Raw genomic sequence first — 19,762 nt, forward strand, 5'->3', positions numbered from 1 at the left:
AAAGAGTGGAAAATGTTAATTTTATGCCATCTAGATTTTTCCACAAAATTTTAAAAGTATATATATATTTTTCAATTATGACATGCAAAAGGACTGTATGTATGTTCCAAAAAAGATGGAAGGATGGACAGATCTGTGTTCGAATCAGAAAGGTGTGGGAAATTCTGAAGGAGGAGAAGTTCTTTTAATTGTTGTTTTTTTTTTTTTTAAGCTTTTAAAATGCTAATATAGAGGCACATGGGTGGCTCAGTCAGTTGAGCATCTGACTCTTGATTTCAGCTCAGGTCATGATCTCAGTGGTTGGGATCCAACCCCTGGTCAGGCTCAATGCTCAGTGTGGAGTCTGCTTGAGATTCTCTTTTTTCCTCTCTCATTTCCCCTGCTTGTGCTCTCTCTCTTTCTAAATAAATAAAATCTTTTTTAAAGATTAAAAAAAATAAAATGCTATGCAAATGGTGACACTTCACAGGAGAAGTTGGGAAAAAATAAAGGAGAAGTTGGTACAATATTCAGGTGAAAGAAGCCTAAACCAAGAATTCAGGGAAGCACATTTAATGTTTACTGTGATGCTGTCTCTGAATGTCTTTTATATTTTGAAAAAAAAAAAAAAAAAGGCTAAAAATTTCCTTTACACAAGGGAAGGATACATGGGAGAAAAGATCCTTGTGGTTTCTCAATAAGTATTAACAAATGTTTATATAATATCATTTTAATATCTAGTAGATGCTTATTGAATGGAACATTCCCCATTTATTTCCATATATTTTTCTAATATAATAGGAAATTGATTTATTTCTGAACTAGACGATTCATAAATATTTTAATTTTCATGATCCAGAAAAATTTTTCTCAGCTGTCACAGTGAATTTTTTTTTTCTTCTGCCAATATGCTGCAGTGGTTAAATATGCAAGAGAAGGCTTTGTCATAATTTTAAAATATTGCTCTGGTGAACTCAGCAAAATTTCACTCAAATTATGAACAGTGGCATTTCTCATGCTCTGATTAGAAATAGTGTAGTGTGTTCTACAATCATAGAAAGTTAAAATAAAAGCAACCAAATAATTCACTGTAGTGAATACATTCTACCTATAATGTGAATAAATGATTTTTTAGACTTTATAAGTATTTAGCATTTATCATAAATGGTATTAACAGCGTTTATTAGTGTCCAGGATGTGTTTGGTTCTCCCGGTTTTCTTCAGATATTTATAACCACAGCTTAAACTTATTGAATTATGTAGGGAAATTTTAATGTAAGAACCTAAACTTTGGTGACTGAAATTTGACTTATATTTTATAGCACAGTTAAGTTCTAGAATACTTAGCTTTAAAAAATATCCTTTGAAGTATATTGGGGTAAATGTCATTGGTAAAAACAGCTGAGCCATTCACCAAGATTTTTATAGAGATGATTGCCCGATTTTGCTTTCACATATTTAATCCAAAGTTATTTTGTCTTGACATCTTTGTATCTTTGCAGTTCAGTGACCTAGGAACAGTTGTGAAGAGCCGTGGAAGGATTTGGTGATGCTTGGGTCACATTGTACTTTCCATTCACCCTCACTAGTCTTACTGCCATTTTGTACCATTGCCTATTTGGGGAATAAGATGGTTACTTGTTCCTTCTTTGGTCACCTGCAGTGAATAAGATTGTTATTTGCACAGATTTATTTCCTTTGTGTATTAATACATAATTAAAAAAAAAGATTTATTTATCCGTTTGAGAGAGAATCTCAAGTAGACTTACGCTAATCGCAGAGTCCCACACGGGGCTGGATCCTACAACCCTTAGGTCACAACCAGAGCTGAAGCCAAGAGTCAGAAGCTTAACTGACTGACCCACTCAGGTGCCCTAATATGTAATTTATAGCCCGCAACAGGACAATATTGGATTTATTAGCCAAACAGGTGATGATTTATTAGCCAAACAGGTGATGATTTATTAGCCAAACAGGGACACTTAAGAGGGGGGGAAAAAGGCATTCATTATTATGCTAGGACATAAATTGTGGCAACCCAGATGTGTGGTTATCCTACCCATAGAAGATTTTCTATTCCAGGAAAGTGCTTTCCAGGGAAGAATTAGGGTATCCTTGGGAGTAGGCGGAAGGGTTCCCCAACCAAGTCCCAAACCAGGGATTTGGAACCTTTAAGCAAATTTCAGTGGTTAGATATGTACTTTGAGTCTTGGGTATTTCTGGACTCTACCAACTGACTGAGAAGAATTCTGAGGTCCCTTAACAAGTGGCAAGGTTCATAGAGAACCAAGGAACTAGACCAGAGGATTTTCTGGATGCCTGGGGAGACCGTCACAGCTCGTCATTGGTGCTTAAGTGTATGTCAAAAAACAGTTGTATCCTATGAACCCTGTGGGCAGAGCTGAGTAAAGAAGAACCCATCCAGAAGCAGTAGATTTTCAGTTAGGTGTATGGGTGAGTGGCAAATCCTTGCATATGGATTCACCATTAGGTGATACACAATACCTTTTCCTTATTATACTGTACTTAACTCATGTTTATTTTGGGGGAAATCCATTTAAGTGAGAATACAGTATTTGCTTGTAAAGGAAAAAAATAACATATCCATTATATGACTGAGTCAGCATAGCTCTGAGATCTAAATGTTCCCATGTAGAGAAAATTTAAGTGGTAGTGTTACTGCAGAGTGCGCTTCAGTGTTTTAAAAGTTGACATGTTAGTGATGAACTATCTGGTCATGAAACCAGGCATCCCTGTTTATAGAAATCTGAAGATCCTTTGATTATTAAGATATAGTGAGCTTTTGCAGTATACTGGTCAATTTGGTCATATTATTTTTAAAATATTTATTATTTATAGAGTGAGCAAGTTGGAGGTGCAGAGGAGAGAGGGAGAGAGAGAAGCTCAAGCAGACTCTGAGCCTTACATGGGGCTCGATCTCATGACTCAGAGGTCATGACCTGAGACAAAACCAAGAGTTCGACACTTAAATGACTGATCCCCTTAGATATTTGGCTTTGGTCATATTATTTGAAATTGAAAATAATGATTAGGAGCAGTTTTACAGTGATAAATCTCTGGTTTAGGGAGGCTTCACAGTATGTAAGCTTTGGTGTTGATTTATTAGCCTAGATGTTCCATTTACTAAATTTACCACAGAGAAGTTGCCTAGAGCAGCTTTTCTCTACGAGGGATGATTACCCTTACTGTGCTGGGAATTGAAAGGACTAATGGTAATATATCCAAAAAACCTGACACGTACTGGGAGCTTCTGGTAACATGTCTGTTGTTCTTGTTACTAAAGATAATAGCGTTCTGATCCTAGGGAGCTTGCTAAAACTTCAGGTTTGTTAAAACTTTGGGTGTATTCTGACAAAGAGTTATTTCATCTCCCTTCCCCCAGTATTATAAAAAAGCTTATGCATGGAAAGGAATATGTAGAAATAAATTTTTATGTTACGTTAATTTATTCCCCAAGCTGTTATCTAAGATAGCCTGATACTCTGATTCTTATTTTAGCCAACGGGAATTTAAGCACATAAAAACTGATGTCTCAAAAGCACAAATCCTGTTGTTAGAATTTTTAGTTTACTGCCCATTCTTGCTCCTTTTTTCTCGCGAATTTGATGGCAAAGCTGGTAAGGATTTTGTGACGCTAACTAACACCAGACGCTAACTTAATCTAGAACTTGTTATTTTTTTAAGTTATTTCATTTTTTTTGAGTTTTTTATATAAATTCTAGTCACCGAGCAGTGTTAGTTTCAGGTGTAGAATTTAGTGCTTCTTCAGTTACATACAACACCCAGTGCTCTTTAGACGTGCACGCCTTAATCTCCGTCACCTATATAACCCTCCCCCACCTCCCCTCCAATAACCCTGTTTGTTCTCTGTAGTTAAGTCTGTTTCCAGGTTTGTCTCTCTTTTCCCCCTCCCATATATGTTTTGTTTCTTAAATTCTATGTATGAATGAACATACAGTACTTGTCTTTCTCTGATGGACTTACTTGCTTAACGTTATACTGTCTAACTCTATCCATGTTGTTGCAAATGGCAAAATTTCATTCTTTTTTATGGCTGAGTAATATTCCATCACGTATACCATACCTTCTTTTTCCATTCATCAGTCAGTGGACATTTGGGCTCTCTCTGTAGTTTGGCTATTGTTGATAATGCTGCTATGATCATCAAGGTACATGGATCCCTTCAAATGAGTATTTCATATCCCTTGGGTAAATACCTCGTAGTGCAATTGCTAGATCATAGGGTACTTCGATTTTTAACTTCTTAAGGAACTTCCTTACTGGTTTCTTTTGTGATCAATTTATTTTTTAATTTTTTTCCTTAAAATTTTTTTTTATTAGCATACAGTGTATTATTAGCCCCAGGGGTACAGGTTTGTGAATCGCCAGGTTTACACACTTCACAGCCCTCACCATAGCACATACCCTCCCCAATGTCCATAACCCCACCACCCTCTCCCTACCCACCTCCCCCCGGCAACCCTCAGTTTGTTTTGTGATGTTAAGAGTCTCTTATGGTTTTTTTTTTTTGTGATCAATTTAGACACTTAAGTATTTCCCAACTTTTTAGTTGTGTTTTAAGAGGGAAACAAAAGCAAAGTTCAAAATGTTCTAATTTACCTGCATTTCCAAAGTGGCTAGTCATTTATTTATTTATTTTTGAGAAACTGTTAAAATAGCATAGCACAGTGAATACCAAGGTGCCAACCTCAAACTCTGTAGGTGTCCAGAATTACCCTCTTTCAAATGGATCTTTTTAAAACTACGAACTCAGCAGGTGAATCCTGTTGGTCTTGGCCAATGCATTGGTTAGTCCCCGAAGAGCTCTAGTTTCATCGGGCATGACTAAGTACAGAAGAGATGGCCAGCCAGGATGAAGAATCCCACACTCGTAGTTAGAAGAATATAGAAGGACGATGCCTCACACAACACGTGGAAAACTTTGTGGTTGGAAAAAGTAAAACCGTTTTGGGAATCAGAAGACATTTATTACAGAGTGGGAATGATTGTTCTGTTCTCCAAAGTTGATTGGCTAATCATGTGTTTCAGGAATTACATTTCTTGCTTAATTTCTCCTCACCTGTTTTCCATGTGGAACAGCAAATCCCCTCACGTGTGACTTTGAATCTGGTTTCTGTGGCTGGGAGCCATTTCTCACAGAAGATTCACAATGGGAGATCATGAAAGGATTGGCCAGTGGAGAGAGCCACCTTCCTGATGATGAACACACAGCAAACACAAGTCATGGTAGGATATTTTCCTTTTTAAAAAAATATTGGTTGCCTTTCATGTTGCAGAATGAAGATCCTTTGCGTTTTCATTTCTAGCTATAGGCTATATACATGGATCTCTGGTTTGTCTCACTTGAAAGTCTTCTGATCAACATAATAATTTGAGTTGAGTTTCCCGAAAATAATATTGTTTTAATAACCAACATTTTTGAGGTCTTACAGGGTTGGGCTGAAGGCATGGTGAGAGGGGAAGTCTTCTGATAATTTTCTCTAGTTGCCAGAACTCATGGACAATAGGCTTGTGTTCTTTTTAGAGCAATCCAATTTTTGCAAAACAGGAAAAAAAAGTTTAATCTTTCTGGAAAAGAGAACAGAGGTTTAGTGCTATCTATAAAAAAAAATTGACAAATGCTTGAATGCAGTTTAATCACTCTTTAGTCTTCTTTGTAACAATCGTCTTTCTCATGTATTTTTAACCAACATTACAATTTGTCCATGTCCTCTTAACATACAGCAGTCAAATGACACATAGCATTTCAGTCCGGGTTTGTGAATCTCTAAGGAAGACAGAAGGGCTTTGTTCTACTTTCCCTTGTTTGTGTCCATGACATTGCCTAGGTACGTGAATATCGTATTAACTTTATAAAAACACAACTGCACTGTCAATCCTCTTTAAGCTCATATAACCCCCTTGGACATTATTTATTTCTCCTTTGAGATTTCCAAAGAGGTATGCCAGAACTAACAGTGTTGACCGTGTTTTAAATTATAGCCACTGGAAACTGGAGTTAGTGGGGGGATGTTAGGGGATGGGAGGGAGACTCTAGCCACCCATCTGTTGTCTAAAACTATAAACCCAGCTTTTTTTTTGTTGTTTATTTACAGCATAACAGTGTTCATTGTTTTGGCACCACACCCAGTGCTCCATGCAGTATGTGCCCTCCCTATTACCCACCACCTGGTTCCTCAACCTCCCACCCCCCCCGCCCCTTCAAAACCCTCTGGTTGTTTTTCAGAGTCCATAGTCTCTCATGGTTCATCTCCCCTTCCAGTTTCCCTCAACTCCCTCTCCTCTCCATCTCCCCATGTCCTCCATGTTATTTGTTATGCTCCACAAATAAGTGAGACCATATGATACTTGACTCTCTCTGCTTGACTTATTTCGCTCAGCATAATTTCTTCCAGTCCCGTCCATGTTGCTACAAAAGTTGGGTATTCGTCCTTTCTGGTGGAGGCACAATACTCCATTGTGTATATGGACCACATCTTCCTTATCCATTCATCCGTTGAAGGGCATCTTGGTTCTTTCCACAGTTTGGCGACTGTGGCCATTGCTGCTATAAACGTTGGGGTACAGATGGCCCTTCTTTTCACTACCTCTGTATCTTTGGGGTAAATACCCAGCAGTGCAATTGCAGGGTCATAGGGAAGCTCTATTCTTAATTTCTTCAGGAATCTCCACACTGTTCTCCAAAGTGGCTGCACTAACTTGCATTCCCAACAACAGTAGAAGAGGGTTCCCCTTTCTCCACATCCTCTCCAACACACGTTTCCTGTCTTGCTAATTTTGGCCATTCTAACTGGTGTCAGGTGGTATCTCAATGTGGTTTTAATTTGAATCTCCCTGATGGCTAGTGATGATGAACATTTTTTCATGTGTCTGATAGCCATTTGTATGTCTTCGTTGGAGAAGTGTCTGTTCATATCTTCTGCCCATTTTTGGATATGATTATCTGTTTTGTGTGTGTTGAGTTGGAGAAGTTCTTTATAGATCCTGGATATCAACCTTTTGTCTGTACTGTCATTTGCAAATATCTTCTCCCATTCCGTGGGGTGCCTTTTTGTTTTGTTGACTGTTTCCTTTGCTGTGCAGAAACTTTTGATCTTGATGAAGTCCCAAAAGTTCATTTTTGCTTTTGTTTCCTTGGCCTTTGGAGACATATCTTGAAAGAAGTTGCTGTGGCTGATATCGAAGAGGTTACTGCCTATGTTCTCCTCTAGGATTCTGATAGATTCCTGTCTCACGTTGATAAACCTAGCTTTTTGACAGTGGAGTAAGGTCCTACTTTTTCTTTTCATGCCAGTGAACCTTATTTTTTTCTTTAAGATTCTGGAGGATTAAAGTTTGAAACAGGACTAATGATTGGAGCTATAAGCTAATAGCCCATTTTCTTCAAGCTCATATAATGTTTCTTTTTCTGTTCTAAAACCATTGACTGAGTACATATCCTGTACTACACCTGGGGTACAGAGATGGAAGCCATGCTCCCTGCCTCTGGGGTGGTCTGAAGTCTAGTGACTGAAGCCAATAGGTGAGGATTTGCACTAAGATATAATAAGTGTTTTATACAAGATGGAGGGTGACTCAGTGGAATCAAGAGGCCTTCCTGGAGGAGGTGACTCCAGAACTGAGCACTGAAGGGAGAGTTGCCAGAAAGGCTGAAGTAAGGAGAGGTGTCAAGGGAGATGTTCTAACTGACGGAATATCCTGGAAGAGGATGGGAGAGATGTAGGTGGTTCCAGCTGAGTGATGTGTATGTCTAGGCAGAGTATAGAAAAGATGAAGCAGTCAAGGAAAGAGGGGGATTATGGAGTGCTTAGGAATTTGAAATCTCTCTGGAGGCCCATGGTAACCATTCTGTCTATGAAAGCGCATGACCCTTTAGTTTTATTCTCAAAGGCTGAGATGTAACACTTTTCTGTAACATGGCCTGTTGATTACCCTTTAAAGGAAGCTCCGTGGTGGTTCAGAGGCTGGAACATGGCCTGGCTGGGGGTGGAGTGTAGATAGAGGCTGTAGTTAGGAAGCTTTAAGAACTATTTGGGAAGGCGAGACACACTGAGGCCTCTGGTCATCTTATTGGAGGCTCGCCTGTTGGTGTGTTAAGTCTGGCTCTGTGCCTGGGTCTCTGGGGGAGATGGGCTTGCTGTTTCGGGAGATGTGGAGCTCTGCCATATCCTAAATGGTGTTTTTCTGCTTTTCTACTCATAAGCTGCTCGCATGGTGCATGGTGCATGGGGTGGCCTTGGGTGACCTCTTTGAGAACAGGGTGGCAGAGATCCCTGTTTGCCCAGGGGTAAGTCAGGATGTTGTTGACACTGCAAAAATTTGTTAAATGCCTTTGTGCCCCATTTGTTTTTTTTCAACTAGAAAATAGGTAAAATCAAAATATCTTTCACATAAAATTATTATGAGGATTAAATGAAGTGATAGCTGTTAAGGCTTTTAATGTGGTAAAAGCCCACTAACTGTGACTATCTGTTGTCTGTTCGTTCTAGTAAGAAAACTAGAGATACCACCAGGGCTATGATAATAAGAAGACATTTATTAGTAATCTTCAGACATTGTGTAATTACCACTTAATTATGATTTATGCCAACAAGAGATTCTAAAAGTTCTCTTTCGTTAAATATTGAAGGACCCGTTTTTCTTTCTCTGTGGTCTAAGCAGTGCTCACAGATAACAATAAACCGATAGAATTGGAGGCAGCTGTTATAATTGAAAGTGAGAGCAGTGAAGAATTGCAGCAATTCTCTCTAGAAAGGGCACATCAAGGAGTGCCTCTGCCATTAAGTCTGTCCTTCTTTACCTGTGATTGTCATTCTGACTTTAAGATGATCGCTAGTGGTCTTACATCACAAATGAGAAGGAGGAAAAATCACACCAGGAAGACCTAGGAGAAGTGAAGTGGAAGTTTCTGGGAGAAGGCAGCAGGCTCAGCCTCTTGGCTCCCACATCTAAGACTGTACGCTTACTTACAGCCTGTTATGTTCTTAGACCCTTGTGTTTGTGGATTACAGTGCTTTAGGAAACTGTTTAATTTCCGGTATTTTTCCTCATATATGCACCTTCCCATATGTAATTTTACGTAAAAGATGAATGGCTTGACATTATGTAGCTTTTCTTTTTGTGGTAAAACCTTGATTTTCCTACTTCCCTTCTTTGCTTGGTTTTTATTTTCCAGTTCCTAGTTGTTACCTTATGAAACTTCCACACAGACAACTCATGTTTATTCATTCTTATTTATGCTCATGTACACATTTGTGTACATAATGGATATGTATACATTGAAAAATGTAAGTATTCTGATGATGATTTATTTTACCAAAAAATGAGATCCTATTGTAACTACTGTATCTTACCTACTTTACTAAAAATAGCTCATGGCAATTCCTCCAAGTCACCAATTATAGTAATTTTGAATTTTATTTTTTCTGTTAAATATATATTTATACATACATATATACACACACATACATGTGTATAGGCACACATGTATATATACACATATATGGGCAAACATACATATTTATTAGCAGTGTGGCCACTCGCAAGGGTTTATTATGGGAGGGGCATTACGGGAACAACGGTGCTGACCACCTTCGGTATCAGGGACCCTGCTGTCCATGGCAACCCAGCCAGGTTTCCGAGGTGGCTACCCATCTGTTAAAGTATAATTTAAATGCAATAAAATTCAACCTCTTTGGTGTACAGTTCCCTGAGTTTGAACAAACGTATACAATTCTGTAACCATCAGAAAACTCAGGATATTAGAATTCCATTCTCCCCCTGATTCTATACCACTTTGTAGTCAGTATCCATCTCATTTTCAGCTACCGGTATCCACTGATCTGATTTCTGTCCCTATAGTTTTGCCTTTTCCACAATGTCCTATAAATAGGATCCTACAGTATGTAGCCTTTGGAGTCTGTCCTCTTTCAGTTAGCTGAATGGATCTGAGATTCAGCATGTTGTTGATTGCAGTGGTAGTTCCTATTTTTTTTAACTGCTGAGTAGTATTCCATTGCATGGATAAAGCATAGTTTGTGATCTCTGATCAGTTGAAGGGTATTTGGGCTCTTTTTAAATGTTGGTGATTACAGATATTCTGTAAAATTAGCATACGGGTTTTGTTTGGACGTAAGTTTTCATTTGACTTGCATACTCCGTACAGTTCCTCTGTATAATTGATTTTTTCATTCTGGTGATGAGTGCAAGAGCCTACAATTTCTGCCCACTGTGACCTCTGATCAGGAAGTGGCCCCTTTCAGAAGGTTAGGGTCCACAGCCTCAGGGCGTTTCCTCAGGTCCATGCACTGGTCAGTACTCGGGTAGAGATTTATGGGAGGAGAAGACTTAGCAGATCTCTGGAACTCTGCCTTCGCAGCGCTGTCCTCCTGGACTTCCGCTTTATGATCTCGAGGCACCCCAAGTCACATCTCTATCTTTTCAATTTGAAGAGACCACTACCTTCCTATGTGGCAGCTAGAAACTCTGTAGGCACTAAACTGGGGAAGTCGTATGCCTTAGTGCATTCGTTTTCCCTCTCTTAGAGATCATTATCCAATGATCTTATATTCTCATTGTCCTACACAAACCACTGTCTAATGCACTGTGTGTGTGTGTGTGTGTGTGTGTGTTTGCTTGTTCAGGAAGACTAAATCTTGTCCCTGATCACAACCTTGCCAAGAAGTAGAAGATGCCTAATTTTTTGTTTGTTAGTTTGCTTCATTTCTTTCATCCAGATGTGCCAAAATATGATGGCAATATCATGACAATGCTGCAAAATCCATTCTTTTACACATTTTCTTATATAGGATGCTTTCAGTTCTATGCAAGAAATAACTATGAGTGAGACAACTATATTTTTACAGAAAGATGTACGTCCCCACAAAATCTTAATACTTAAAATTCCATTAGGAAAATAAGAGTGCTTTTTTTCCCCCATTTGTCAGCAAAGGCATTATATTCTCTTAAATTCTTCTAATCTGTGGGTATAAAATGATTGTTTACTTGTAGCCTTTATTTGTATTTTATTGAAAAATGATCTTTTCAAATGTTTCTAATTTTTCAGTTTACTTAAATCATCTTTAAGTTCTCTAATATTCTGAAGCTTTTAGTGTATAGATTTAAAAATATTTTGCAATTTTTTAAGGTTTTTGTATGTTTGCAGCTATTTTAAGTTATATTTTAAATACTTTTGGGTTTTGCTGGTATGTAGAAATGCAATTATATTTTTAAATATTGACTTTGTATCTAGTGACCTTGCTGATCTTATTTATTTATAACAAGGACACACACACACACACACACACACACACACACACACACACACACACAATTTTCTAGGTTCCCAGTTCTTTCTCGTCAGTAGTGACAATTTTAGTTCCTTATTTCTAAATCTTAAGCCTTCTGTTTTCTTTGTTTCATTACACTGGCTAGTAACTCTGGAAAAATGTTGAATGTAGCTGGTGGTAGCTACTATACTTCTCTTGGTCTTATTTCAGAAGAAAATTGTCAATAATTCAACCTTAAGTGCTATATTTGCTGAAAGATTGTTTGCTTTATTAGGTAAAGATGTTCCCTTCTATTCATAATGTGGTTTTCTTTGTGTGGTATGTATATGAATCTCTGTTAAAATTTGTCAGATTTTTTTAGTATTATGATAATCATATGATCATCATAATTTTTGTTTGTTCATAAGGGGGATTTTTCAAATATTAAACAACCTTCGCATTCATGAGCCAGATCTCATTTGGTTGGTTTTGGTCATTGTATCCATGATTTTTTTATTCTATATAGTAACTGTTTTATGATATTTGTGGTATTTTTATTCTGTATGATGCTGGCTTATGATTATCTGTATTCATTATAAAGTCTGATCTCTAGTGTTTTCACATCATGTAAGGAGTCCCTTCTAGACCATTGCATTAAAAACAGGTGCATGCTTCATAAATGATGAGGTTGAGGCTTATGGATGGTTTAATACCTGGAAGCTGACCCCCTCTTTCTTTAATTCTTATACTGTGTTAGTCATAAATTCTGATACTGTGTTAGCCCCTCTAGGGTGTGTGGGATTTTGCAATATGAACAACTCAGCTTACCAGGAACCATCTCCTTGATATATTATAATTCCATAGTTCTCTTAACTAAGTACATTCTGCACAGCAAACTTATAAGAAGGTAAATCCAGAGACATTTTTCTAGAAGTCTTTGGGTCTAGGCTCAGAGTTCAGATTCTCTTTACTCTACACTTATAAATATTAAGTCTGTATTATTTGTTTTTATTATTTATTTTTCTAACTATTAAAGTTCTTTTAGGATTTTATTTAGCTTTCAAATAAACTTTCACTAAATTAATATTTTTACAATATGTTTTCATCTAAAAACATGTTATCTCTTTCTATTTTACTCCTACATATTTTGTATTAATGTAATTTTGAAGAGGATATCTCTAACCATTTCTGTATCTGGGGTCTTATTGCTAAAGTTAAAAAAATAACTTAATCACATTTCTTTGTTTCCATTTACCTTATCAGATTTTCTTGTAAATACTTACCATTATTTAACAATAGAAGCCTTGGGGGTTTCTACTTTTATGGTAATATTATTGGCAAAACATGAGAACTGTATTTCTATTTTCTATTATATTTGCTAAGTATATTATTTTCTTGACTCACATTCACTAGGCCTATAAGACAATGTTAGTCTAAGGTAATTAATATTATCTGTGATTAATAGTGATAGAAATCTCTAGTTTCTCATTTTAATTAAAGTAGCTTTGTTGTTTGCCATTAGGGTATTTGTTTTGGGGTTGATCTTTAGTCTGCATTTAATTATTTACTTTTAAGATTTTCTTGAGTTTTTTAATTGGCAATGGCTATTTTTTCCACAGTCTTCTCAATATTTGTTGATCCGAGTCTGACTCTACCCTTTAATTTGTTGATCTGATTGACTGTGTTGATAGAGCAGCTAAATTAAATTCAGCTTCCATTCATGGTTTGGTCAGGACACACAGTTTTTTTGATAAGGATTTCAAATATAATTGATAACTTTTTAATTAGAATTTTGTATCTATGATCATGAGTGACATTACAGTTTATTTTTTATTTTCCTATTTCCATAGCTTATAAATTAGAGATAACTGGCAGGGAGATATTGGAGTCAAGAAGTTCTTCATATTCTTTAAGACTCAAGATCCCTTGAATAATGTTACAAGTATTCCTTAAAAATTAAATAAAACTCAACTGTTTTGCCATATATGTCCAGTAGATTTTTTTAAATCACTTTTGTAGTCATTTTTGTGATATACCCAATTTATTCAAACCTTTACTGCTTTTAGAATTTGGAGTTTTAATTTATATGTCCCATCCTTTATTGACTGCTTGTTTGAAATTGTATATATTGTTTTTAAAAGACCAGAGCACTAGGATCCTTGAATATTTGTTAATTTGTAGAATTTTGATTAGTCTTTTAAATGATCAAAACTCTTCAAAGTGTGGGGATAGAGGGCACATACCTCAATATTATCAAAGCCATCTATGGAAAACCCACCGCAAATATCATTCTCAATGGAGAAAAACTGAAAGCTTTTCCGTTAAGGTCAGGAACACGGCAGGGATGTCCATTATCACCACTGCTATTCAACATAGTACTAGAAGTCCTAGCCTCAGCAATCAGACAACGAAAAGAAATTAAAGGCATCCAAATTGGTAAAGAAGAAGTCAAACTATCACTCTTCGCAGATGATATGATACTATATGTGGAAAACCCAAAAGACTCCACTCCAGAACTGCTAGAACTTGTACAGGAATTCAGTAACGTGTCAGGATATAAAATCAATGCACAGAAATCAGTTGCATTTCTGTACACCAACAACAAGACTGAAGAAAGAGAAATTAAGGAGTCAATCCCATTTACAATTGTACCCAAAACTATAAGATACCTAGGAATAAACCTAACCAAAGAGACTAAGAATCTATACACAGAAAATTATAAAGTACTCATGAAAGAAATTGAGGAAGACACAAAAAAATGGAAAAATGTTCCATGCTCCTGGATTGGAAGAATAAATATTGTGAAAATGTCTATGCTACCTAAAGCAATCTACACATTTCATGCAATCCCTATCAAAATACCATCCATTTTTTTCAAAGAAATGGAACAAATCATCCTAAAATTTATATGGAACCAGAAAAGACCTCGAATAGCCAAAGGAATATTGAAAAAGAAAGCCAAAGTTGGTGGCATCACCATTCCGGACTTCAAGCTCTATTACAAAGCTGTCATCATCAAGACAGCATGGTACTGGCACAAAAACAGACACATAGATCAATGGAACAGAATAGAGAACCCAGAAATGGACCCTCAACTCTATGGTCAACTAATCTTCGACAAAGCAGGAAAGAATGTCCAATGGAAAAAAGACAGCCTCTTCAATAAATGGTGCTGGGAAAATTGGACAGCCACATGCAGAAAAATGAAATTGGACCACTTCCTTACACCACACACGAAAATAGACTCCAAATGGATGAAGGACCTCAATGTGAGAAAGGAATCCATCAAAATCCTTGAGGAGAATGCAGGCAGCAACCTCTTCGACCTCAGCCGTAAAAGTATTCAATTGAATTTTAGTTGAGCCTAAGAATTTTTAAGCTGAAATAATTTTTTCAAAATCCTCTTTTCCTATGCTATTCTTTTATAGGTGAAACAGAATTTAATAAGCTTATATAGTTTCTATCACTCTCGGTTTAAAGTTAGGGAATAATAGCTTTTATTCTTCCCTGTTGGTTTTGGGATGTTAAAGCCCATATACAGGAGCCTGCCTGGCTCCAGTCAGTAGAGCATGTGACTCTTGGTCTCAGGGTTATGAGTTCAAGCCCCATATTTAAAAAAAAAAAAAAGTCCACATAAACTGGTTCTGTTTTTCTCATTCAGAGATGATACTGCTGATTTGCAACCTTGGTTGTTCGGTTAAACACGTAGCAGTAGCTATAAAATAATACAGTTTAATTCTGATATCCTTTCCGTGTAGTCAGCAATGACCAGTATCTAGGAAAATCACCTTCTGAAAATGGTATTTTTCAGTCAAAATTGTCTGCTTTCCAAGTTGCCCATCACTTCGTGATTATCAAAGGGCAGGATCAGACCTTGACCTTGTTCTGCATAGCCTTCCTTGTGAATTTTCAGTATTCGAGGAAGCCACCCCTGACAGCAGTTCAGAATGTGTGATCTTTTGAGCTGCTAAAAGATGTTATCCCCTTGTATGTTTGCCATCAGCGCATCCATGGAGTTAAAATCTAAAAGCAGTTATTTTGTTAATGCTCAGATTAGATCTTTAATTAAGCTTTCATCCCCACTAGCACAGACAACAATGTCAAACATGTAAGCCCCAGGAGAAACCCAGCTCATTCCACAGGCTCGCATCTTTCAGTCCTTTGTGAAGAAACTTAAAAATAATGCTCTCGTGAGACTTTTGTAAGGGTGTGTTGACTATCTAATTGTAAGCTTAGAAGCTTCGTTTAATTTGATTACAGATTCTAGTTATGACCCAAGTTAAGACAATAAACCTGTTTGTTTAAGGGATTTAGATCAAGAGCTTGTTTTTATCAATTGGGTTTTATTTTAGATATTTAATATTATCCATATGAAAAAACTTGGTCATTTACAGAACTAAATGGTAAATAAGTAAAACGTAATTTTCTTGATGAGATTGACAGTTGATTGTCTTCAAGGATAAGATGTTAGAACAAAGGACTGCTAAATGTATAACAGAATTTGTATCCATGTGACTTTTACAATTTTATTTATTTATTTATTTCATAGGCTCATTCATTTATTTCCGATCCCATCAATCTCCAGGAGTGGCCAAGCTTGGAAGTCCTGTTCTTACAAAAGCCCTCACTGCCTCTACCCCATGTCAGGTAACCTGTTACTGGAACTTCAATCGGCCATTCTGTGGTTGTAAATTGTTAGGTGTGGATTACTTGGGCCAGTAAATGCCTGCTATGTTTTACTGCCACTTTCATGATGAACTGAGAGATTTATACAGACTATCAACATGAAATGTCATGTCCTTCCAAAAGACCGTTTGCAGCCTATAACTTAAACAGTTCTTTTGTGGGGCCTTTTAAAGAATATTTCTGTCATTTTGTATTCTTTCCAAATAGTCCTTCCAGTAATCCAAAGCTCTGGATACATGTTGCCAACGCTGCTGATTGTTTTGGCCAACAGTGTTAATTGAGTAAAATAAAATAAGCCAAACAGGTGCTTGCTGAAAGGAAGATGAAAGGGCAAATAAAGAGAAAGAACTGTGTGCAGAAAAAATAATGACATTTTCTGAAATTTTCTTTCTTCAGTTAGTCTTTGTGTGCCAAGTAAACATAGAGCAGGTGATACGTGCTCAGTCCATTTCAACAGCGTGAGAGAAAAGCAGGCAGAGAAGGACTTCGGAGTCTGACAGACCTGGTTCCAATCTCAGTTGTGCCACAGACTCTCTACTCTCTTCGAGACTCTGTCCACACTGGAATGTAACAGTGGAGTACCTTTTTTCACGTGGCTGGGTTATCTGACAAAGTATCAGGCACATAGTAGGTGTTCACTAAACAGAATTCCTTTATTTTCCGTAGAACTAACACCTACACTTCGATGTTTCTGTTCAGCTTCCCGTGTTTTCTATCCTTTGGAGCATTCCAGCAAGCCTCCAAGCCCTCAGGATTACAGTTTATTTAATTTTTTTAGTTATCAGAAGACAGTGCAGATCGATCCTGCTGCACACCAAATTCATCTTCTGTAAATGTGGGGGTACAGCAGTTTATTCAGGCATTCCTGCTGACAAATTACATCTTGTTCAGAGGAGTAGATCTAATTATGTGTTCAGCTGATATAAATCTGAATGGGAGTGCTCAGATCTCTTAATGGATTGTCCTCTCTCTCATTTTTTTTTTTTCCTTGTTATTTCCTGCCCATTTCTCTGTGGAGATTACATGTAAAATAACTGCCTGGACTCCACTTCCACTTTGCCCACATGCATTCTACACTTGCACACCTTTGCTTGGTTTCAATTAAATCCCATGTGATAGATACAGATTTTTTTTTTTTTTTGAGACCTCCTGAGGCATTTACTTGCTCTGTAAAAGTATTTACAAGCTTACTTAGCCTTAATTCAAGGTCATACACGAAAGAGATGGGATCACCGTTGTTACATACATAAGGCATTGGATACTAAACAATAAAATGTATTCTACTTGTTCTGCAGCAGTCTGAAAGCAAACATTGACAGCTTATTTGAAATTCCCGAGATTCAGTGAGAAATCATATACATTTTTTCTTTTTAAAGATTATCCACATTTTCCATTGATGTGTGCTGGTAGCCATTAATCTGTGATCATTGGGATTATGTTTCAACAGATGGTTGTTTCCACTTGGAAGCATTTTTCTCTGTTGTTGCTTAGGAATTTAGCGCTTGTGGGGCCTTAGTGAAAGCCATGGACAGTTTGGACACTTGCTGATTTATTTCTCAGTACCACTACTCAATCTCCCAAGGCCTCGAATGCTGAGTTAGTGGTTTGTCTTGCTTTTTAGAAAAGTAAGAGTGTTTCAGGGAGCCATTCCAGACTGCAAGAAGAGGCCCCCCCTCACCTTTGTCTGTATCTGCTTGAATGTTAGTACTTTTGAGTTAGAAGGATGGATATTTGGGTTACTTTATAATACTTTTTGGTCTAAGAAGTGGAACTAGACAGCTAGAGAAGGTTGTCTATAGGCTGAGATACACATAGCTTAATGTCTTTCCCAAAACGGTATTTTAAGAATATAGGATTACTTTTTTACAAGTCTGTGGTACTGTGTGATACTTTCTTTCATAAAAGTTACAGAATAAGCAAACCAAATTCTTCTTGAGTAATCAAAAATCCAGCCAATCTTCCTAATTGGAATGTATTGATAATAGTTATATTCTGGAATAGCAGATGTTAGTCATTATAAAATGATGAAGTTAGGCAGGGACATACTGAAGTTGGGTGCTTTGATATGATTAAAGTCTTCATTTTATGAAATTACATTTTTTCCCTACATAATCATATGAAGCTAATGCATTTCAGACCTCTTTTTGAAAGGACTTTAAAACCAGGAAGCTTTCTTTTGAGTCTCCTTTTCTACCAACAGGCTAGTAGAGTCATTTTAGTTGAATTATCTTGTGCCTTGTGTATAGCCAGCACATGGCGTCAACACACGCAAACTTTCCTACACGCACTCCTTCTTAAGATGCGGACTTTAAAGACTTCAAAAGTCCCTTCAGTCACTGTCGGAAACTTGACATTTTTCGATGGAATAGCCAGGAGATAGGACAAACAGAACACATGGGAGCCAGAAGCTACTATTTCTTATTTGTGTTGAAATGTTGTTACTGTTTTGAATTAACTAGGAAATATCAAATATGAAGGAGATTTATGGTAGGTATTAATATTTTCTGAGTTCTCCTATTTGAGTTATTATATAAAATTACTTTTAGGGCTTCACGATTAATTAAAGACAGGAAGATTGATATTACAAAGCTCCTGTTTTCGAAGCTGGTTTGCATACTTGTGTACTTTAAAAACACTTCCCCAACTTGCTTCACACTTGTATTAATATTCTTTAATTTAAAAAAAAATCGTAAAATTTTTAAGAAAGTGAATGAGGTTATCAGGGAAAAGATAGATGAAGCAAGAGATGGGTTGGTTACACCAATAAAGCTTGTTAGAGCCAGGCTACACATTTGAACTAAGTTTTCCAGCAACCAGTAGAGATGGATGAATCATCATTTGGTTTAGATCTAAGGCAGTAAAAATAACAAAACAAAGCAAAAATAGTTCTTATGAGAATTCTCTCCTGCGTGCATACAGTGATAACAATGTAAACATTCTTGCTCTGATTCGGCACACACATACTGTTTACCTGCTCTGTGCTGATCACAGCCCCGCAATGCTGAGAATACAGCAGGGACAACCGAAGTACATGTTTGTCCTAATGAAATGTCGATTTTAGGGATTCTGACAGCAATTCAGTGTTAAAGTGCTCTGAGAGACTGAGTGCGGGATAACAATAATAATCCACTTACAACAATTCTCTCAACGTATTTTGAAAGGCCATGTCTTATAATGTTCCCCAAGTGAACTCATGTCAATGAGGAATTTAGTAAAAAAAAAAAAAAAGAAACAAAAACGAAAAAAAAATGGAGTGGGGCTTGCAATGGTGTAGTCACACATTGTCTTCTGATTATTTTGTTTAATCCAAGCCTAGACATTAGGGCATGGATTCTAGAGGAAGCAACAGTGTATGGTGGAAAGGCTGAGCTGGTACCCTCTCCACCTGCGCTTGAGCAAAACACATGGAGGCTAATCATTTAAATGGAAATAACATATTTTACTGAAGATTTGAAACTTCTAATTAAGCTTATTCAAATGAAGAATAGACAGGCAAACACATAATTATGACTAGGATTAGAGAAATCACTATGGTAATGTGGAGGGTGTGTGTGATGAATGATCCCCACTCAACATGGACTTAGTCCCAGCTGAATTTTGAGGAGCTACATATATATCATCTTTTCTCTCTCTCTTTTTTTAACAATTTTTTTCTACGTCTTGAAGATAAAATAGGTGCTGCACATACTAGTCAGGGTCCTTTGTGAGGCAGGAAAAGCAGAAGTAGCTGAGCATTTGGAATACAGCTAAGAAAGAGCTTGAAGATCTGGCCAAACTGGTCTGAGATA

The 19,762-nt window shown here is 37.0% G+C and overlaps 1 protein-coding gene across 3 annotated transcripts in view; it reads left to right on the plus strand.

Moving 5' to 3' along the window:
• Positions 1-19,762, plus strand: part of MALRD1 (MAM and LDL receptor class A domain containing 1) — an 800,866-nt gene that overhangs the window by 92,926 nt on the left and 688,178 nt on the right. For all 3 annotated transcript variants that reach the window (XM_046012349.1, XM_046012350.1, XM_046012351.1), the window contains exons 11-12: positions 5,101-5,247; positions 15,838-15,935. In XM_046012349.1, the coding sequence (XP_045868305.1) occupies positions 5,101-5,247; positions 15,838-15,935 (245 nt within the window). The remainder of the gene's footprint in view (positions 1-5,100; positions 5,248-15,837; positions 15,936-19,762) is intronic.

The sequence above is a fragment of the Meles meles genome, chromosome 7, assembly GCF_922984935.1.
Source record: "Meles meles chromosome 7, mMelMel3.1 paternal haplotype, whole genome shotgun sequence".
NCBI classification, from domain to species: domain Eukaryota; kingdom Metazoa; phylum Chordata; class Mammalia; order Carnivora; family Mustelidae; genus Meles; species Meles meles.